At 52.5% G+C, this 22,382-nt stretch overlaps 1 protein-coding gene and 1 long non-coding RNA gene across 11 annotated transcripts in view; one reads left to right on the top strand and one right to left on the bottom strand.

Annotated features, from left to right (window-relative positions):
* KIRREL3 (kirre like nephrin family adhesion molecule 3) overlaps nucleotides 1–22,382 on the top strand; it is a 551,606-nt gene that overhangs the window by 439,541 nt on the left and 89,683 nt on the right. For all 7 annotated transcript variants that reach the window (XM_067751511.1, XM_067751509.1, XM_067751513.1 and 4 more), the window contains 2 exons: nucleotides 16,335–16,484; nucleotides 21,275–21,424. In XM_067751511.1, the coding sequence (XP_067607612.1) occupies nucleotides 16,335–16,484; nucleotides 21,275–21,424 (300 nt within the window). The remainder of the gene's footprint in view (nucleotides 1–16,334; nucleotides 16,485–21,274; nucleotides 21,425–22,382) is intronic.
* On the bottom strand, nucleotides 13,752–21,657 carry LOC137231038 (uncharacterized). 4 transcript variants are annotated; one of them, XR_010946355.1, is made up of 6 exons: nucleotides 20,666–21,657; nucleotides 19,304–19,415; nucleotides 18,807–19,020; nucleotides 17,655–17,941; nucleotides 15,656–16,435; nucleotides 13,752–14,910 (listed from the first exon to the last, which is right to left on the bottom strand). It is a non-coding gene; the product is annotated as an uncharacterized lncRNA (long non-coding RNA). The 4 variants fall into 4 exon arrangements; XR_010946357.1 differs by lacking the exon at nucleotides 20,666–21,657 and having other exon boundaries at nucleotides 15,656–15,741; nucleotides 16,312–16,435; nucleotides 19,304–20,154; XR_010946356.1 differs by lacking the exon at nucleotides 20,666–21,657 and having other exon boundaries at nucleotides 15,656–15,744; nucleotides 16,312–16,435; nucleotides 19,304–20,153.

Below are 22,382 nucleotides of genomic sequence, written 5' to 3'. Positions count from 1 at the left end.
TATTTCATGTCAAGTTGATTTTGGGGTTGTTTTGGTTTTGTTTTTTCTCTTTAGCCTTGTGGTTAGTATGCTTAATGGTTAAGCACTGTGGCTTGGGAGACACAGAAATTTAGGTATCGTCAGGTTTAGAACCATATCTGCAGGTTTAGAACCATATCATCAGAGATTCTCAAGGCCAGAAGGGACCCAAGGTCATCTAGTCTACACCCTCTTCTGATGGCTCACTAGCCCTGCCAAGTACCAATCCACGTAAATACTTTTGAGTACTGTGGTGCTGCGTGCTCATTCATTCACCAACCATGTATTAAGTGCTAACTCCATGCCCAGCACTGTGCTGGGCCCTTGGCATGTAAAGACACAGTCCCTGTCCCAAGGATATCACAGCAATTACAACACAGCGTCATAATGGCTGTAACCCGGTGTGTAAAGAGCTATGGGAGCAGAGAAGAGGAATCCAGTCAAACTGTAGGCCAGGTGAGCAGGGCCCAGGAAAGCCTCTTGGAGAAAGTGATACCTGAGCCCTGGGAACAAATTTTATTCTAAGAGGCTATTGTAATACCTGCACCCCAATGTTCACAGCAGCACTATTTACAATAGCCAGGACATGGAGGCAACCTAAGTGTCCATCGATAGATGAATGGATAAAGAAGATGTGGTTCATATATACAACGGAATATTACTCAGCCATAAAATTTAATAATAATAACGCCACTTGCAGCAACATGGATGAACCTAGAGATTGTCACACTGAGTGAAGTTAAGTCAGGCAAAGAAAGACAAATACCATATGACATCACTTATAGGTGGAATCTGAAAAATGATACAAATGAACTTACGTACAAAACAGAAACAGACTCACGGACATAGAAAACAAACTGTGGTTTCCAAAGGGGAAGGGGGGGAGGGATAAGCTGGGAGATTGGGATTAACAAATACACTCCACTATATAAAATAGATAAACAACGAGGACCTACTGTATAGCATAGGGAATTCTACTTAATACTCTGTAATGGCCTATATGGGAATAGAATCTAAAAAAAGAGCTCATATATGTATACGTATAACTGATCACTTTGCTGTACACCTGAAACTAGCGCAACATTGTAAATAACTATACTTTAGTAAAAACTTAAAAAAAAATAAGAGGTCATTGCAGCCTATGCTTGAATCCCTCCAAAGACAGGAAACTCACTGCCTACCAAGGCCATGGGCAGCTCCTCGGCCAGGCTCTTATAAAGGAGTTTCAAATAGAAAACACCCCTTCAACCCCGAGAGTCTACAGTTTTGTCATTCTGGCTGCACTGGGGACAATGGGACCGAGGGACAGGTAGCAGCCACTGGCCAAAATCCCGGGGTCTCACCCCACGCCACCTATGCCCTAAGTAGGCATCCTTTCCTCTCTCTGCCTCCCCTTGCCCATCCTCAGCCAGCCCCAGAGGCTGCATCACTGAATGCTGAGACCCTCCCTCCACCCTCCTCCCCAGGGAGGGACAGTCTGAATAAATGAGGGTGCCTAACGGCCTGCGGTACCATAAAGTTTTAGAGCTGTGTGCCGGAATGAGCAGGTTCAGGCCGAGATGAATTATCCAGACCTTTTATCAAAGGAGAGTCAATAAAAACCTGACTCAGAGTGGCCGTGTCACACCACCGAGCCCCGTGCTCTGGAAATAGTAATCGGCGGGTGCGTCTCCCCCCAGTCCATCTGCTTTCTTCCCTATACCTTTCCTTCTCCAAAGTATTCGTTTCCATGGTAACTGTGTTGTTACGGGTGTGGGAGGAGTTTAATGACATTCAGAAGTACCAGATCAAGTCCATTTATATAATGGTTTGAAATACACATAATGGCCTGTGGCATATAGGGCACGGTGACAGTTTCAGTAACTGCGTACAGACTGTGGGATAAATAGAGCGATGTGACACTCCCCCCAACCCCCAAATCAAACGTACCAGGAATAACCACTATTCTTAGTACAAGAGCAGAACTTCTCAACCATTACTCAGGAAAGGGTCTCAAAACACAACACCGAGCTGTTCTCTCGTTGAGGAAGGATGCTGGCCAGACTGTGGGTCCTCTGCACCTGCCAAGGTTTGACCAGGTGTCAGGTGGGGCAGGTGCAGAGGAGAGGAAGTAGCAGCCGTCCTGCCCTGGGAGCCCCGGGCACCCGCCTCGGCCAGCCCGTGCTAGGACATGGGCTTCAGGTGCCTGTGCTTATGGTTCCTTTCTGTCTGATTCAGAAAAGACTCATCAGGTACCCACCGTGTGCCTGGCGCTAAGGGTGATGTGGTGATGAAAAACACGTAGAAGAGGCCCTTACCTTAGCTCGGGTTCCCCCAGAAGCAGACCCTAAGCACGGACTCATCCAGGAGGTGCCGACAGCTCCAGAAGGACGGTAGGGCATTGACAAGAGAAAGGGAAGGCGTCCAAAACAGAGGGTACCATCAGGTCCCTGAACGGGGGGCAGCTGGAGCCTCATCCCAGTGGGGGGTTCTGGGAAGTGCTGTGGAATCCATGCCTCACAGTCAGGCCACCCGAGGATCTGGCTTATCTACAGAGCACTCTTGCCAGTAACTGGCTGAGGGCTGCTCGGGTCGGGGTGTTCGCTCCCTGGCACTTCTGTCCTGCTCTTTGCAAGGACAGGGTGGCCTCTGCAGCTGAAGAGGAAGACCTCAGGAGAAGGGCAGCAGATGCTGGCAGCTGGGAGTCGGCCTGAGGGATACAGGTGGGGCACTGGCAGAGTCGGCTACAGCCCCCGGGGAATTTTGAGTCCAATGGGGAGACAGGCACATAATGAAATAGCAGGAGGCAGGGTGGTGGGAGAGCTAGAGGGGGGTGCAGGTGAGATGCTCTTGGAGCACAGAGGTGGCGGGAGCCATTTGTCTGACTGCAGTAAGACTGGAGGGACTTGGGGAGAGCGGCAGAAGGGAGGGGGCAGCTAGCCCGCAAAGCTGTGGGGCTAGGGAGGCACTTTCACACACATGTCTTCAATCCTCATGACATCACAAAGTGGGTGGTGTTAGCTCCATTTTGAGGACAAAGCAAGTGAGGCTCAGAGAGATTAAGTCATCTACCAAAGGCATGGAGCTAAGATTCAAACCCTGGTCTTCTTACGCCTACTCTGCTTCGGGGAGCTTTGTGTATTTGGGGAGATGGGGATGGGGTAATTCCCTCCGTCACTGTCAAAGGCAGACGTGACCAGAGCCTGTTGTGCATCCGTGTAGATTTCTCCCCTTGGCCATGGACTGCCCACTCCCGTATCTCCCCGCATTGCACTGTCCATGGACCCACACTCAACCAGTCAGACAGCCCCTCTGATCCCGCCCCAGATGTAAGCAGGACTGACTGTACCTAATATTGAGTGAATTATCTGGAACTCACAGCCCTGCGGGTACAGGAAAGAGAAGAGGCAGCCTGAGGGGAGGGCTTCAGCTCTAACGGCCCCGCGAGCATGTCTGCTGCCTGTCGCCCTCCCAGCCCTGCTCCAAACTCCACTGCCTCAGGAAATACGGCGAGGAGGGATCACGTACACGCATTTCCCTGGAGCAGCATTTCTGTAGCAGGTTAATAGTTTTTCTGTGAAATAGAGTCTGCATAGTTAAATAAGGTGGGCAGAGGCTGGGTTAACCCTGATTAAAGAAGTCTCTCCTACTGAACCTCTCAGAGCCTTTACTATGCCAAAGGGCCTGGTGAACCCCCAAAAGGAGGATATGGTTCTCGGAGTTTCCCAAACTTACTTGACCACAAAACGCTTTCCCTAGAGCACGTTTTAGGACTAGGATTTCTTGGAATCCACTTTGGGACAGAATGGTTTAAGGCCAGCTCTGCCACTGAGCTTTGTCAAGTAAGAATAAATGAAGCTGCCTCATGAGGACCAGTAAAACCACAGGGATGAAAACCCTTTACAAACTATAAAGGAAATTGTGCTACTGTTTATTCACATAAAGCAAACACACTGAGTTTCCCAGAGAACATTTCATTCGGAGTCCAAAAGAATAGTAATAATAATAATTAATAATGTTTTTTAAGTAATAAGTTCTGCTCCTGACTAGGCATGTGACCTTGACCTTGATCTCTCTTGACCTATGTTTTCTCATCTGCAAAATGGGTGTACTCGCGATGCCAGCCCTCTTTCCTCCGTGAATTTGTTGCAATGATAAAATACGCACAATGGTTGTACGGGTGCTTTGAGAAGGCATAAAGCACCATAAAATGCAAGGCATTATTATTAGTGTTCCAGGTTAATACCCTCAATTCAGTCCCACTTGTGCTCAGACCAAAACAGGAGACGTGTTGGGGGAGGGGATCGGCTAGTAGGAGACATAACAATGACTAATAATTTTCATCCATATTTGTGATGTTAGGAACCTTGTATGAGCATGTCGCTGAGGGGAGAGAATGAATATTTCATGAGTGGGCACTAAATGTAGTATTAAGATGAGATGGACAGAAAGAGCCCCGCTTGCCTCCGCCTCCAGGTGCGGCTGGGAAGTCAGCACAGGTCCAGGCTCATGAGTGGCTCTGGGGAGCAGGGCACCCAGTCAGGAGGGAAGAGCACAGCCCTCAGCACAGATGGGGAGCCGTCCAGCTCGGACTGGCCGGGGGACTCCTGTCCGGGGAAGCAGGAGAGCCAGCGCCCAGTCCATATTCCAGGTGGGTAGCCTTGGGCAAGTGACTGTCACCAGCCTGGGCCTCCACTTCCACACTGTAAAATGGGGTGATAAGATCAGCCCTGCACAGCTGCAAGGTCTCAATCCAAGCTCGCTTGTTTGGAAGACGGCTTTGCAATGCACTCAGATGGGAAGTGTTATTATTCATGGATTCACTCGGCCACAGCCATGGAACACCTACCATGTGCCAACCACTGCCACTGTCACAAACACTGTTGGCACCATGTGCCAACCACTGCCACTGTCTAAACACTGCGTTCATCACTTTATACACATCACCTGGTTTAATCATCACCACGATCCTGAGAGTATCTGTTACTACTCCCACTTTCTACATGAGGAAAGAAAACCCGGGAAAGATAAATAACTTGCCCAAAGCCATACAGCTAGTAAATGGCAGAGTCCGGGGTGGTATGAAGCCCAAACCCTTCATTCTACACCGACGGCCCATCTTTGTCTGGACTTCTGCAGAACTGGTAGGTACTCAGCCTCCACCCGCCAGCAATTCCCTATTCCATTCATGCCTTGTGCTCCCCCTACCTGCCTCGCCATCCCCTCTTGGCCCTCCAGGATACCCTCCCTTTGTTTTCCAACCCCTACTCCCTTTTTCCAAGTCTCTTTTAAAAGGTCTGTCTCCCATACGGTGGTCACCCTGAGGTTCTAATTTCCGTCCCCATCCATCAAGACCTTTGCCTCCCAAGACCCTGGGCAGCCTGTATCTCTTATCTGGACCAGCCATCGAGTGGTGTAAAGATTGAACACCTCCCCCTTAAATGCCCTCAGAAGATGAAGCAAGGACAGATGAGGCCTTGCCAGGGATAAACCCAGCCAAGTCTTCCCCACCTCCTGACGGATGCCTCTGGAGGAGGCTCCTGGCTCTCTCCATCCGCCCCACAGCATGAGGACACCACCATCCCTGCAAATCGCTTCCCTATAGGGCATAACTTCCGTGTTATCTCGGCTCAGCCCTCCTCCAGAGATGAAGAGATTGTTTTAAACCTGCCGCTCCACTACCTCTGCTTCTGGCTTCCAACATCATTAAGTTTCATTATAACGAATAAACACCACAATGACATTTATAAGTTACCACTGAGCACAGAAGCACAAATATGAAGCAGATAAACTGGACGTGATCCAAATAATTACTGCAGGCAATACTGGACTTAGTTTGAGCTGGCAGCCAGGTACCGAGTAATTTATTAGATTGCGTAAGGCAGTGTTGCACGTTGCGTTTTTCATTATTGTGTCTCTTCCCCTCTCCGCGGTCTAAATAGGTTAGAGGAGTTTAGACAGTGCACTGCTGAACAAAGACAGACTTTGCTCAAGCAGATGGAGGCTGGGAAGTGTCCAGGAACGGCTGCTTCCTGACCAGCACAGCACTTGCGAGAGAAGAGAGGGTTTCAGATGATCTCGATTCTGCCAGCCAAGGACAGTTCCCTCTACCCGGCACCCACTGGCCCAGATACAGAAAGAGGCCCAGTGGAGGGAATAAATGGAAGGACTGGATGGAGCCCCCAGGACACCAGGCCTGGTTCCTGCTGCTGGCTTCCTGCTGAGTTCCTATGTGTTCATCCAAAGACCCTCTCTACCAAAAGGCCCTCCAGAGCCCCGGGCAGCCCCGGGCAGCCGCAGGGCCCAGTCCCAGACCTCTCCTGCTATAAAGAAAGGGGAAGGAAGCAGTCTGCCAGCCAACTCTGAGAAACAAAGCAACGAGAGCTGGCTACCAGCTGCCACCTCCCTGCCAAACCCAAACTCATAAAGTTTGATTCAAGGGGTTACGATACCTCCTATTCAGAGTCCCTCCTGCCCCATATTCTCCAGGCTTAGTAAATTAGCCAATAAGCAGCAAGGACCTGTCGTTATTGTGCAGTTAAACGGTATTTGCCCAGTAAATCCTGAGTAGAGTACTAACGGTGATATACAGGAACTAATTACGGACAGGAATTCTCTCCCCAAGACACCAAGTGGTACCGGATATTGTTACATTTCGGGGAGGGGGCTTGAAAGCTGCTCTGTTCTCTCCAGTGAAGCCATGAGTAGCTCTCCTATCAGAGGAGTCGGCCCCTCCAGGGGCACTTCAGGTTGGAAACAGAGACGTCCTGGGAGAGCCTTCTCCCAGAAAGACTCCCATTCGCTGCCCCCAATCCCGTGCCCAGTAGAAGGCTGGGCACCACCTGGTCCTCCTTGGGTCACCTTTACAACAGAGAAGACGCTCCACGTCACAGCGGCTGTTTCAAAGGCCCGAAGCTCCAGCCCTGTAGGACATGGAAGTCATTCCTCACACGGCCCTGGATTGCGCTAAGAAAGCTATTTCAGGGGGTCGGCCTATGCAAAGGGCTTCTGAACAAGGATGCAGCAGGGTGGCCCATGCCTCTGCCTGGGTGTGAATGACTTTTGCCCTAAACTGTCGTTTACGGAGCTGATCTCAGGCCCAGGGGCTCCCCGGGAGGATCAGAGGTTTCTTGGCTGACTGTGGTCTGCAGGTGGGACAGGGCCTGTGACCAGCAGCGAGAAGCAGATGTCCCTTCAGCTTCCTGTGTGTTTTGGGAGCACAGCTGGGGGCAGCTGGAGGACACAGTAGCCAGCCTCTGCTTTCTGAAGAGGAAACCACACAGCTCAAACACTCTCAGGGCTTACCAGGGACTGTCTAGTAAACAAAGGCCCATAACTGGAGTCAGATGGTTCAGACACCAGCCCTCCAGTGCACATGGTGACCTTGGATGGGTTTCTTAACCTCTCTGAGCTTCCGTTTCCTAATCCGTAAAGTGGGATTGATTCTCTCAACCCCTCGGGATTACTGATGTGAAAATAGCTTGCCTGCAATTGAGGCTACCGCTTCCAAGGAGTAGCCCATCCCACCCCATCCTTCTGCAACGCCTGGGCTCAGTGACCCAGCCTCAGCCTCCTGGAAAGGAAGACAAGCCCTCAGCCCATCTGGTACCCCCAGCAGCCTGCACACTCCCTCGCCTTCCTCTCAAGGTGCTTCCAGCACAAAATCTCTCCTTTACCAACATCTCCACTTCAAACAATCAAAACAAAGACAGGGCAGTAACTGCAAGTTAGTTTTATTTTGTTTCCTTTGCTGCTGCATTCTCAGGGTTGAAGCAGATAATCTGAGCCCTTCCCAGGGCCACTGTTAGGCGGTGACAGGAGAGGCCGTGTGACACAGAAGAGGGCTGGCATGGGGCATACACTTGCATTAGGACCTTGGCTGTCATCACTCTGAACCTCGACATTCAAGTGTCTACATCAGGACTGATGATAGAATCTTTTTGACAGGGTGTCAGGGGAGTAGCTTAAGTAAAATAATGTAAGTGAAGAGCTTTGTGATGTATAAAGCATATACAAAAGTTAGTTGTGGTTAATATCCTAGAGCAGCCAGAAGACAAGACCCAGAATCCCAGGGCTGTGAGAAGAATCGCCTTTTTAATTAGACACATATATAGTCAGCTCTCAGGTATCTTTGGCAAATATCCCCATTCCTGGCACATGCTCTCACGAAGATGCTTAATGAAGTCCTCTGTTAACATTTCACAGCTTCTTATTTTTTTCTTATTTGCATGCAGCCCAAAGGGAATGAAAGTCCTTTAAAGGCAAAATCAGCTAAGATCTCCATCCCCTCCTGAAGAAAGTGTGAGCCATAAAGACAGCAAGCTGGGGAGGGTGAGTGGACGAGTACCAGGGGTGATGTTTTCCACCCAGCTGAGCAGGAGGCCAGAGGGAGCTTCATCGCTGGGTTTTTGTGGCTTTTCATAAGTATTAAAAATTCCCTGGGGCTTCCCTGTTGGCGCAGTGGTTGAGAGTCCGCCTGCCGATGCAGGGGACACGGGTTCGTGCCCCGGTCCGGGAAGATCCCACATGCCGCGGAGCGGCTGGGCCCGTGAGCCATGGCCGCTGAGCCTGCGTGTCCGGAGCCTGTGCTCCGCAACGGGAGAGGCCACAACAGTGAGAGGCCCGCGTACCGCAAAAAAAAAAAAAAAAAAAAAAGAGTAATGATTTCTCATTAGTGCAAACTTCTTCCTGTGCATCCCAGGGCCTGACGCAGCTGGACCTACCACGTTCTCTCGATACACATCCTACGTGCACAGAGGCCACGCGCCCATCACACCAGGCTCGCAGTGAGAGGGCATGCAGGACCCTGTGTGCTTTCCTCAAAGCGTCCTGTTCATTCTCACAAACAACCCAGCAAGCGTGATTTCCATCCTATGGGGAAAGTGAGGTTCAAAGTAACTAAGAAATTTGCCCAGGGTCGCACAGCTGTAACAGCACAGCCAGAGATCACATCTGGACCATGTGACGTCCGTGCTTTTATCCCCTGAACGCATTCTGACCTCCTCGCTTTCCTTACGCCGTCCGCATCCCAGGGAACGTTTCCTCCTTGCCCTCAGCTTGCTAACCCTTCCAGGCCATTTCCAAAGCCAGCCCTTCAGCAACTCCTTTCCCCATTCTCCCAGAAGGAAAAATCTTTCTTCCTTGGGACTTTCTTTTTTTATTATTATTATATAAGTTTCAGGGGAACACATAGTGATTCACAATTTTTTTATTATTATTAGTTTATTTATTTATGGCTGCACTGGGTCTTCGTTGCTGTGCACAGGCTCTCTCTAGTTGCGGCGAGTGGGGGCTACTCTTCATTCCGTTGCGTGGGCTTATTGCAGTGGCTTCTCTTATTGCGAAGCATGGACTCTAGGCGTGCAGCTCTCAGTAGTTGTAGCACATGGGCTCAGTAGTGTGGCTCGCAGGCCCTAGAGCGCAGGCTCAGTAGTTGTGGCGCATGGGGCTTAGGTGGTCCGAGGCATGTGGGATCTTCCTGGACCAGGGCTCAAACCCATGTCCCCTGCCTTGGCAGGCAGATTCTTAACCACGGCGCCACCAGGGAAGCCCTAGTGAGTCACAATTTTTAAAGGTTATACTCCATTTATAATTATTAAAGAATGTTGACTCTATCCTCTGTGTTGTAGAGTACATCCTTGCAGCTTACTTACCTTATCCACAGTAGTTCGCACCTCTTAATCCCCTACCCCTCTCTTGCCCCTCCCTGCTTTGCTCTCCCTACTGGTAACCAAGAGTTTGTTCTCTGTATCTGTGAGTCTGTTTCCGGTCTGTGATATCCTTAGGTCTTTATACCTCACTTGCGGCACCTTTTATTTTAGTTCCCTGTGCACGTATTTGTCGCCTCCAGACACTAAGCTCCTTGTCGTGCAAAATACATCAGTCCCTCCTCCGCATCCCCACACCTGGCCAGGGGTCTTGGAGATTGATGGGGTGGGACCTGCCCCTGTGTGTGGCCAACGGCACATCCCTGGTACCATTACACCCCGTAATGATCCGTCTTATTATTAGTCAGGGGGCTAGGACATAACCCCATAACCCCCAATTCCGCTCCCCTGAGTAGGTCACAACAGGGCATTCCAGAAATTCCCCCAAACTCATTGTCCTGCATTAAGAGCTGGCCCTGTGCTGAGCCACAGGATAGCAGCAGAAGTCAAGACTTGGGCCTCCAGGCACGGTCTGAGCCACCTGCCCTGGTCCTTTCCCACCTGCCTGGCACTGCTGGTGTCAGCTGAGCGCTGGGCTGGCTCCTGCCTCCCCTCCCTTCCACCCATCTGTTCGCTTCTTGGACCCTGTGCAGCTTCCCTTAATCTCATAAGAGGCAATTTGCGTGCTCCGGGCTGGGAAAAACCTGGCAACGAATAATCCGCGGTACAAGTATTCTTAAGCCTTCCCCAATTGGTCACTAATAGCAGAACAGACGGTGACATTTGCGCCTTTTCTGCATGGTTGACCAGGTAGCTCTGGGAGGCTGAAACCAGTAAAGGCAGGGCTGCAGGAGGCTCAGATGCTCACCGCTCTCACCTGCATGACTCATGGGAAGAAGCAGATTCTAATCGGTCCAACTTCACATTTGCAAAGCCTCCTTTCCCATCCCTGGGACCCCTCGTGGCTCCGGTTTTAATAGTCCTGGGCTCAGGAAAGACTCACGAATAGTGATGAAAATTAGAACAAACCTTTATGAAACACCTTGTGCGTGCCCAGATCATTTACACACGTGGCCCCTCAGCCTCACGGCAGCTTGCAAAGTAGGTGTGTCACCCCCATTTTATAAATGGGGAAACTAAGGCTTAGAGTGGGTGAGGCATGTGCCCCACATCATACTGCTAGTGACAGGGCTGGAGTTCCTTCCCAGGCCCGCCTGGTTCTGTGTTTTTTCCACTGTCCAGGACCCAGACCCTGGCAGGTGACCCGTTAGGCACTCAAAGTGGGTCCCTGAGGCTACCCGTCACTCACACCTTTGCTTGTAGTTTCCCTGCCACAGAAGGACATCTTTCTTCCATCACATCCCCGTACCCTGATTCCTCCTCCAGGAAGCCCCTCTGTTTCTTCTCCCCACCCCTACGCTTGCAGCAGGCCTTTCTTAAAGCCCCAAAGAACTTTACGTGACCCCTTGAGGAGACCCATCACCTTCTCCCTCACGGTCTAGCAACTTGGGTCAAGTGCAGCCGTGCACAGACTCTCAGTAAGTTTCGCTGAATGTCCTGGGAGTTGCAGCAAGCAGGACTTCAGCCGGGCTGCCCCCGCATTCAGGAACAGGGGTGGCAGTGACGCCCCCCCAGGGCATCACAGGAGTCCTCACTCCACCTGCTCCTGGACCCCAGGGCATCCTCGGGGCATCACTCAGCCTCTCCCTCCTTGCCCTTCCCTCCCCGCTGAAGGAGCAAGTGAGGGTGGCTGTGCACTGGGCTCCACAGAAGCCAGGCAAGGAGGATGGCTGTGCCAAGCCAAGCAAGGAGGGTGGCTGTGCACTGGGCTCCACAGAAGCCAAGCAAGGAGGGTGGCTGTGCACTGGGCTCCACAGAAGCCAAGCAAGGAGGGTGGCTGTGCACTGGGCTCCACAGAAGCCAGGCAAGCTTACCAGGTGGCCCTGACATTCCTGTCCAGGTCTGGCTGGGATTAACGCTAAGGGCAGTGGTCACCTCCCCTCCACCTGCTACTGGAGCAAAGGCCTGGCCAAAGTGCCCAGAGAGACGGGAGGAAGAGGGTGAGCACACTCCACACCATCTCCCGAGGGGGGTGCAGGGGATATGGGGACATCAGCACCCCTGCTCCCCGCATCAGGCCTCAGTGCAGAGTTTGCCCCGAGGCTGTCTCTCCTGTTACACTAACTAACCCCACACCCCTTGCTCTCTGCACTAGTGCATGCGGACCCCACAGAGAGCTGCCTCTCATACCAGCATGGGACCAGCTGACCACCAGATCAGTGACTGGGGAGAGGCACAGACTCAGATACCTGTAGGTGTGGCCACAGACTTACGACACTGCAGTACCAGAACGTGTCCGCAGAAGACCTGGGGTTGACAATTATCGGAGGAAGGGATGGGTGAGCACCATGGTCCCTCTGAGCCTGGCAGGGAGGACCCCGGCCACCTTGGGTGTGGCTCGCTGGGCCCTCTTTCTGCCTGTTCCACACACACACACACACACACACACTCACACACACACACACACACGCACACACAGGCACAGCCAGAGTCAGGCCGCAGCACCACGAGCTCCTGGAACCATAAAGCCTTAAAGATTGTCCAGACCACAGTCCCTTCCAGGGGTCTCTACAGTGACCCTGACAGCAGAGGGAGGCCTTGGCCTTCTCAGCCTACATTTTAGTCCCAGAAAAAATTCCACTACGCCCCCCCGCAGAATTCTAAACCAGAGGCTTTCAAAGATTCTGAAAGAATAAGAAGAGTTTGTTCAAGCAAAATTTTAAGTGGTTGACAAGGAACAGAAGCAGAAAAGGTCCGGCTGGAGAAGGGGTGAGGCTTACAAGTCAATTCATTCAGCCCCCCCCCCCCCCCACACACACACACACGTGCATACACCATGGCAACCAGGCCCCTGGAGCGCGGCTGTAAAGGCATCGCTCAGGGTAATCTGGCCCTTATAACCTCAGCCAGCAAAGTGCCTCTTCCCTCCCCAGGAAGTAACTGGGAATTGCGGGGGGACCTCAGATCGGAGGCCGGGGGTGTGTGAGCTCATAGAGCCTCACGGGGTCTTCAGCGTTTTAAATGTTTTCCTGGAAGACGGTGGGGACCTCCCCGAGCCCGATGGTGACGGTTCACTCCATGCCAAGGTGTGCTGCGGGTCCCCAGAAAAAGACTGAGGCGAGGGGCTGGGCGGTCAGGGGCGGCCCCTTCAGAGAGCCTGGTGGGCTGAAGGAGGTGAGGCAGAGAGCGGGGGGTGGGGCGCTTTGGAGAACAGTCTAGAGAAGTCAGAGAGCGGTGCTGAGCAGAAAGCAGCGGGCAGGGAGCAGCCGGCAGCAGGACAGGTTTGGAGAGAATCTACGCAAGATGCTGCCCAGGAGGTTATAGAAAACGATCATTTGCCTTTCACCTCTCTAGACTGGAAAGCAGGAAGTGAGGGAACCGGTGAGGAGATTCTCTGGACAAGAGCCTGCCCCCGTGGTGGCACGCCGCATCCCCAAGGGCTCCTGAGCCCAAAGAGGAGGCCTCAGGGCCTGTCCCACTGGGCCATCCCTCCACCTCCTCTCCACCCTCTTGCACTGCAGCCTTCATCTCCTCTAGAAGTGACACCTGACTTAGGTTCTGCTTGAGAAAAGCATCTCATTGACTCGAAAGAGAAAAGTGTTTAGTATTTAATGCACAAAAATTAAAAGTATGCTGGGGACTTCCCTGGCCGTCCAGCGGTTAGGACTCCATGCTTCCACTGCCGGGGGTACAGGATCAATCCCTGTCGGGGAGCTAAGATTCCGCATGCCGCCAGGTGCACTAACTACACCCGCCCCCCACATAATTCGCCAACCATATCCTCTGGGGCAGCTTTATGAGACTATCCAGTGAGCCTGTATCACTCCAGAAACATTCTTTCCATAGAAATCCAAGGGGATGCAAACGAACACAGTGTGAAAGCCGAAAAGTCTCTCTGAAGCCTGCTAGGCCGGGTCGGGAGACTAGTCCCCCCGAGGCTGGCTCCTACCTCCCTGCCCCCCAGGCTCCCTTCCATCGTCCCCCACCCCAACTCCTGGCTCTGAGGCAGCCTCCAGGGTGAAATAGTGACCGCTTAGTGTCCACCTGCACGCCTGCTTCTGACAACCTCTCCTCCCAGCCCCTCCAGAGCCCAGTTTCCATGGTGACAGCCCCTCTTCTCCCTGGGACACTGCCACACCCGTCACCCTTGGGCTCCTCACCCTTGCCCCAGCCCGCACCTTGGCCTGGGGATGCTTCCTGCACTCCAGCTCTCCGGGCACCCTGACCAACACCAAGAGGAAGCGGGACTGGGGTGGGGTGGCGGGGAGACCAGCCCAGTTCCCACCGCAGGCCTCCCTATTCAGGGGCATTCTGGGGGCTCAGGCTCCACTGCTGAGAGCCAGCTTATCCCAGCCCCGGCTCTCAGCTGACAACCCGATGCTTCTCTCCGATCACACAATCTTCCGCAGCTACTGCTGCTGTCTTGACACTGTCCTTGCAAGGAAGATGCTGAGACAGAAGAATGCGCTGTGAAATCATCATTAGAGCCTGGAGAAGGAGGCTGGGAGAGGACCGGTCTCCCGCTCACTCATCCTCTCTGCATCCCAGCGTCTCCCGCCCCTCTTCCTCCTCCTGTTCTCCCTCTGCCTTCTCTCCATCTCTCTCTTCCTCTCCACTCCTGCTCTCCTGCTCTCCTCACTCCCCTCCCTCTCTCGCTCCTTCTCTGGTGTCTCCCTCCCTTTCTCCTCTCATCTCTTCCCTCCTTCTCTCTCTTGTTTTGGTGCCAGAAATGGTCTAATTACAACAGGGAACTTGAAGAGACAGAAAGGAAGAAAGAAAAAAAAATCCCACCCCACCACACATAGCTGATGATAATGTCCTATGAAATCTAATTTATAAAGCTCAAATCAGAATAAAAAGTGTTACTCTCACAATTCAGGGCCGATTTGATTTTTAATGAGATCCCTCAGAGACCCAGCCAAGAGCTCATCAGGTTGAAAACTCAGCTACCTTCCCGCCTGCCACAAACTCTCCAGTGTGGACCTCTGTCTCTCCTCCACTGCCATCCCCGGTGCCCCTTGGAGCCACACACCAATGGCTCCCTTCTTAGGGCCGTCTGCTGCTGAGAGCTTGGCCCTAACCATGGTCGAAGCCGGGGGCTCTGTCCCCAAGTTGGACAGCAACCAGTGTCCAGGACCTCTGTGGCCACCTCTGACTCTCTCCAGGTGGAGGGGCAGCCTGCCCACCAGGTCCTGTGTATCTGCATCTGCAGAGCAGGGGGTAGGAAAGAATACAGGCTTAGACGTCATGAGCCCCAGGTCAAGCCCCACTCATTAGCTGTGTGACCTTGGACAGGTTACTTTCCCTCTCTGGTCTGGGTGTCTTTACTATAAAATGGGACTAGTCCTGCTCTGAAGTGTAATGACATGGGTACAGGAGGGACAGCACGGGAAGCACAGATGGTACTGTGGGCCGGGAGCTCAGTGGATGTCAATGTCCCATGTCCTGTTGTCCATTCAGCTGTGGCCTCCCAGGGAACGTGGGTCACATCACCCCCCTTCTTCAGCAATCCCTCCAGGATGAGACATAGGGACCTGCATGCAGTAGATGAGAACATGGTCCTTAGAGCCAGAGAGTCTTGGATTCACTGCCCTGGTCCTGCCACTAGATGCTCCCTGGACAATTTAGTTAACCTCCAAGGCTCAGTGTGCTGAGTGCCTGTGAAAAGGGTTAATAAGGCTCCACACAAGTGTTGCGGGGATGTGACGGCCACAGAGAAGGCCCACAGGGCACGTGGTGAGTCACTAACAGGCGCAGCTCCTGTTACTAATGTTTTACCTCCTTGGGCCTCATTTCCTCATCTGAAAAATGGGGATAAAAATAGTACCTGCCTTATAGGTTGTTAGGAGGATGAAAATATTAACAGGCTAATATTTGTAAATCTTGGAACAATGCCTGGCATATTGTACCCAATGTGGGTGTCTCTGTTTAATAAAATATGAACTGCCTACCTTAGATGGTTCAGGGAGGTGTGTATGGGCAGGTGTGGGTTCACACTGATGATTTGCTCCCAGTGACAGAGAGGCTGGTGCAGGGTCTGCTGCAGAAAAGAAAGAGACAGGAGACGATTACCTGCTCACTCAACCCCACCATCCCTCACACTACACCACCCCTCATCCCGCCAAATTTGGCCCTAGTCCCATCCTGGGAATCACTAAAACTATGATATTATTGATATTTCTTGGATTCTCAGGTTTAACCAAAGCACACCACGCCCTACACCTGTTGCCCTCTTGAAGCACACCCCGCCCCCCCAGAGTGCTTCCAACTGGGGGTCTCTCTCCTGCCTCTGCCCCTTGTGGAAGTAGGCACCAGGAAGTGGCGTTAAGGGGAAAGAGGAATAACACGTGCCAAGTGCAGTAGCACATGGCCCGTTTTGGGGGCTGGAGGATGGCTGGACCACAGCGTGAGTGCGCTGGGGATTGATGGGCAGGGAGCCTGCAGCCGGGCCCAGCTCCTGCAAGCAGGGGATGGAGCTGGGGGCAGTGAAGAAGCCGCAGCTGGGCCCCAGGCAGTTAGGGAGGTGCTCTGGGGGTCCTTGTCCCCCAGGGCAGCCTGGGCTCTGCTTCCATAGCTCGAGGGGAAGCCCTTCCGGCAAGTAACTGACCGTTGCATTCGTTTCCTTCCTAGGTCAAGTGTACTCCTTCAGCCAGCAGCCCCAGGACCAGGCTGTGGTATCGGGGCAGCCGGTGACACTGCTGTGCGCCATCCCTGAATACGATGGCTTCGTTCTGTGGATCAAAGATGGCTTGGCTCTGGGAGTGGGCAGGGACCTCTCAAGTGAGTATCCCCAGACCTCCCCAGGAAGGCCTAGAACCCGCCCCTGCCCTACCCACCCACCCACCCCCTCCTAGGGAACCCCATCTCCAGAGGCATTTGGGGATTAAATCTCAGCTTTCATTGCAGATCCCACGGGCAGAGGCAGGCAAGGCAGGCCCTGGGTCCAGGATGCATGGGACTTTGAGGGCCCCTCTGACTCCTGGGGATGAATTATGAGTAAACCCTCAATTCGGGCGGTCAGTCCTAAACTTAACACAGTGTTGCCCTGGAGGGTCCATTCCAAAGTCAAACATGATTCACATAAAGCCAGTTTTCCAGAAGGAAAGTGTTCCTTTTCCTTGGTCCAACATGTGTTCCCCACTTAAGTCACAAGTTAAGTGTTGTTCTTCCCTCCTTCCAACCATTAAAGGGAGCCAAGTAGATTGAAAACGCGAAGGAACCTGGTTGGGTTTAGGGGTCATCATGTGATGGGGAGAAAAGAAAACCAGTGTTTAAAATAAATTCCAAGCCTCGTTCAGCCCACCACCCAGGCTGGTATTCAGCAAAGATGCGCTGGTGGGCTCCCATGGTTGTTGATGGCTGACGTCTGTGCTGCCTGGTTGGTGCCCACGCCCCATCACCTGTTAACTATTGTAAATGTCAACGCTTAAGCCCACACAGACGTTTTTCCAATCCATCCTCTCCTCTGGGAGAAAAAAGAATGAAATCATCCTCCTGGTCACTCACCCATCAGCCATTATTACTCTCCCCTGAGGAGGGTAGGCATGTGGCTGTTTGCTAGCTTAGCACAAACTGTAAAATGCAGAACGAGGAATGTGGGTATCCCTGTGGTTGGGGAGTATCTGGGGGTGGAGAAGGAGAGAAGAATATGTGTTCAACTGAGAAGTAGCTTGGCCTCTCTCATGGTGTTCAGCTGCAGGAAAATAAAAATCGAAGTGCACTCAGGAACATGATGGTTGGGAAGTTAATATTTTAAAATGTGAGTTATGTCTTGCCAAAAATGTGTATTGAAACATTATAGCAATGGTCAATAGTATCACAGGGTTTGAGTGCTGCAGCCCAGCTGAGCACGGATAAAATACACGATCACATCTCCAAAATATACTGTGCTGCCATAAAATTTAAGTATTGTGGGAACCAGCCAATTTCAGGGACTCTGAACCCCCTTACCGCAGAGGAACTGGGGGAATAATACGATCTTCCCAAACCGAGTCCTTCACGCCCCACGAGGCTCTGAGCTGGCCCAACACTGCTGCTGGTTAAGGAAGCTCTCTGGGTTCCCGGTCAGTGGTTTTCAGCTTCCATCAGGGACTGGGGGCTTGTTGGGTCGGTGAAGAGGAAGCCCCAGGTCACCATGGATGGTTCATAGAAGGGTCATCGCTGCATGGATAACTGACCCTCTGGCATCCACTTCCATGAATGTCTTTCTGGGATCCAGCATTGGGTCCTTCTAAGTGCTGGAAGGCAATGGGATCTGATGAACTGGGATCCGTTTCCTCTCCAACTTGACTCCATTGATAGAAAGAAGGTCAGCCCTCTCCTTGCAGAGCCAATAAACTCAAACTCTTGGTAACGTGTTTTCTCTGTATTTGATCACTTGTCCCAAAATAGCATCATGACAATAATGACAAACGTATGCTCAATAAACACTGTTTGCTTGCCTGATAAGAAAGTGGGTGTAATAGATCTCAGTTCAGTTCAGGAAGTATTTGCCGACCACCTAACACCGTGGGGGAACTGGGGCCCGTGTTACGGGGTTTCAGCCTGCTACAGCTCTGCCCGCTTCTATTTTAAATATGTGGCCCCATCCAGTCTACCAGAAACGATGCCTTAACTGAAGGCCTCATTACCTTTCTGGTCACCAAAGCTGGAAAAAACAGTCGAAGGAAGTGATTTACAAATACACTCCCTCATACTGATGGAACATTTTTCTTCTAAGAAGCTCAAATATTTCTCAGACATTATCTCATAAATCTACAATCATCCACGGGTAGAAAAAGAAGGCTTTTCCCCTTTATTTGACAGGTAAATAAAATCACAGCTGAGAAAGAAATTGATTCAAACAAATACCCAATCCCAATGCATGGGACCCTGGCTCCTAACCCCAAAAGCCCTTATACCCTCCTCAAAACAGGGACCTCTCTGGCTACCCTACGTCATTGTTATGTTCCTTTAAACTAGCGTTTATAGACTACTTACTGAATGCCAGGTACTTTACATAGATTATCCTATCTGATCTTCACCATAACTCTGTGAGATACTAGCATTGTCCCCACTTTACTGACAAGGAAATGGAAAGGCAAAGGAGTTAAAGTAACTTACCCAAGACAACAGAGCTAGGCAGTGATAGAGCTGACGTTGGAACCCAGGCAATTTGTCTGTAGAACCCAGACTTCCAATAACTTTGCCTCCCCTGGGAGTAGCAAGAGAGTATTGATGCTGTGGAAGGAGCTAGAACTTCCTCAGAATCTGTGCTTCTGGGCCTGTGCTTTGCGAAGATACTGCCAGTCTTTGGGATAGCATCACGGCTCGCTGCCTAATTATGCAAATACAAACAAACCCATCACTGATGTTTTCAGCAGCTTATGAGAGGGGAAGCCTGCTGTTGACGGCTTGCAAGTCAACAAAAACACAAGCTCCGGCCAAGATGCCTGCAGGAGACCAGGGGCTAATCACAGGACAGTGGGATCCAGAGGCTGGGCTGGAGGGCCTGGGGCAGTGAGCCAGCTACGTTGAGGACAGCCGCAGCAGGGTGAGAGCTGGACTAGGACCCACTTCCAGCCCCTCATCCGGCCCCAGGGATAGCCAACTTAACTTACCCGGGCTCCTTCCCAAAGCCCAGCACAGGGCAGGCAGGGCAGGCAGGGGGGTGGCCGGGCTCTTGCGGGTACAGCTGACAGCCTTGTAGCATCTCCAGCCAGGCCTGAACAGCTGTGGAGGGCAAGACCACTTGATGGCGTGATGGGGACAATGCTAGTCGTGAAAACGTGAGCCTGAAAGGCTCAACCGCACAGGATGCACCCCAAAAGCATACTGGGGAGTCTGGTGGAGGATCACAGCTACCTCCACTGACCAGAAATGGGTGCTGCTTAACAGCCCACCCCCAGGGAGCCCTGCCCCACCTCTGGAAGACCCTTAGGTTATGGGGGGGTAAAAGGGGCCTAAAAGCACCAACACTTCATCCAGGGTAGAAATCTCCTCTGCAGTATTCCTGACAGGCAATCATCCCATGTATGCTTGAATACAGCCAGTGATGGGGACCTCACTACCACCTCTGGCAGCCCAGATCTTTGTTGGACACCAGTAAATTGTTAACAATATTCTAAAGTATTTCCCCACATTCATTCTGACCCTTGGTCCTAATGCTGTCCTTGGGAGCTACATGAACACATCTAACCCCCACTAAGAGACTTGGAAGTATTTGAAGAGAGCTATGGCAAGTCCCTCTGTCTCTGCTTCTGTCTCTTAAGCACTAGTCTTCTCTTTGAAAGGCCAAATGTGGGCTTCCCTGGTGGCGCACTGGTTGAGAGTCTGTCTGCCGATGCAGGGGACACGGGTTCGTGCCCCGGTCCGGGAGGATCCCACATGCCGCGGAGCAGCTGGGCCCATGAGCCATGGCCACTGCACCTGCGCATCCGGAGGTGTGCTCCACAACAGGAGAGGCCACAACAGTGAGAGGCCCGTGTACCGCAAAAAAAAAAAAAGGCCGAATGTGCCCAATTCCCTCCTCCTATGGCACATTTCTGAGAACTCGCTCTGCCCTAGCGAAAGCCCTTCACAAAGAGGAGCAGTTTGGGGCTGCTGGAGGCTGGATGGGCCTCTGAAGGGAGGAAGGACCCTGTAAGGCACTGGTGGGGGGAAAGCAGAGCTCTGGGAAGAGGACTGATGGAAAACAGGTCCTGCTGGGAGAAACTAAGGAGGTCAAGGGTCCAAGACCCGGGAGAGAGAGGCTCTGCCCGTCCCGGCAGCCACGACTCACGTTGGCATTTACATTCAACCCGCAGAGCATCAGGAAAGCCGCTTAATGATTTATCATTCTCAAGCTTTTATTTCTCTGTTATTCATTGCCCATGGTGTAAGAGGTCCCAAACTTTTAAGTATCCCGAGTGCCTCCTAAGTGTTTAATCAGGCCCTGGGGTTCAGGGGGTCGTAGTAGGAATGACCAGAAAAGAGCCACTTACAGTTCCAAGTGACCAGAGGTTCCTGGGAACTGGTGGGTGGGCCTCGGTTTCTACTTCCTGTCCATCCTGAAACTAAAGTTTTCCCCAAAGTGACTCCTGATCCTTTTCCAAGTTTTTTTTTCCTTCTTCTCTCTCCTTCTGACTCTGTCTTCTCGGTTTGTACATCTCAGACTGGGTCTCTGTCTCTCTGTGTGTCTCCTTATTAGGATGCATGTCTGCTTTGCAAACCACAGTGCCCAGCGCGCTGCCTTCCAGGGTGACAGCCCGCTGTGTCTGTCCACATTTAGCACCCCTATCTCTGCTGTCTCCTTCCCACTCAATAATAGCTTCCCCAACATTCCTAAACTTAAAACCTACAGTACCCTTGTACACACACACACACACACACACACACACACACACGCTGCCCCAGCCCCCTGGGGAAACTCTCTTTTGTGCTCCTTATACTGAGGTCAGGGCCCTGTGCAGTCACCTCCTGCTCTGCCAGCCCCTAGGACCAGCCCCGGCTCGGGTGTCCCCGCCATCCCCCGCTGTGCCTGTCTGTCATGCCCGGCTCTCCACCCCCGCCCCAGCCCTCCTGATATGCTGATATGCCTGCCGTCTCCACAGGTTACCCACAGTACCTGGTGGTAGGGAACCACCTGTCAGGGGAACATCACCTGAAGATCCTGCGGGCAGAACTGCAAGATGATGCTGTGTACGAGTGCCAGGCCATCCAGGCCGCCATCCGGTCCCGCCCCGCACGCCTCACCGTCCTAGGTAAGAACCGTCCGTACGCTGGGCTGAGGATGCTATGGGAGGCACCCTGGGCTCAGCTCCAGAAGCCAGGGGCCAGACTGGAGGGGCCTCCCCACTGGACAAAGCCCCCCGGCATCGTCCCACAGGGCTCTGACCACTGCTGCCCCACTGTGTCAGTCCCTCCCCACCCAAAGGGGGAAAATGAAAGTTCCTGCCCTGGACATCAGAAGGCCAGCATCAGCTGACCTCTGACTTTGCCCAACCCCAGCGTGTTTGACTGCCCCTTAGGGAGTTAAAAAGGGCTCCTGGGTGCTTATTTATTGAATCAGGAAGCATGTTCTGCACACATGATCCGTGTGAGGTCCTGTGCTCGGTGACGGAGATCCAGAGAAGAAGGGGACACATCCTCGAGTGCCTTCTTTCTGAATTGCCCTCCCCTGGTGCTGACAAAGCCCCATCTAAAACCCTCCCCTGTCAGACTCAGCATGGAGCTCAGTTCTCTCCATGATTTCAGCGTCCATAGGGACCACCCCGACCCTGCTCCTCCCCATCTTTGCTGCTCCCTGGGAATCCCGGCTCTCTGGTGGAGGCCCGGGCTGCCTACGTCATCCCCAGGAAAAGCCATTTCAGGTTCTTATGCTAAATCACAGCTTTACCCCTTGGTCGTTCTCCATCTTGGCTTCCCAGGAGCCCAGCACCCCTGGGACATCCTCCTGAAGAGGTCCCCGCTCCTGACTCGGGCACACCTGCCTGAGACCAGGGGACGGGCTCATCTACCTCTCCAGCTGCGTCATCCCAGTTTAGAGTTCAGCCCCTGTCAACTGCCTCCTCCGGCCAGATGTTAGCCAGGAGGCAGGCCCTCTGGGAACCACGCCGGCACATAAGTTATAATAGCTCACGTTTGCATAGCGCTGCACAGCAGACCTCTCAGCACCTCCACTTATGTTACCGCGCCTGTTCCGCCGCCGGCCTGCGGGAC

Source organism: Pseudorca crassidens, chromosome 9 (assembly GCF_039906515.1).
Source record: "Pseudorca crassidens isolate mPseCra1 chromosome 9, mPseCra1.hap1, whole genome shotgun sequence".
Classification (NCBI taxonomy): Eukaryota; Metazoa; Chordata; class Mammalia; order Artiodactyla; family Delphinidae; genus Pseudorca; species Pseudorca crassidens.
This window is presented reverse-complemented; position numbering and strand designations above follow the sequence as displayed.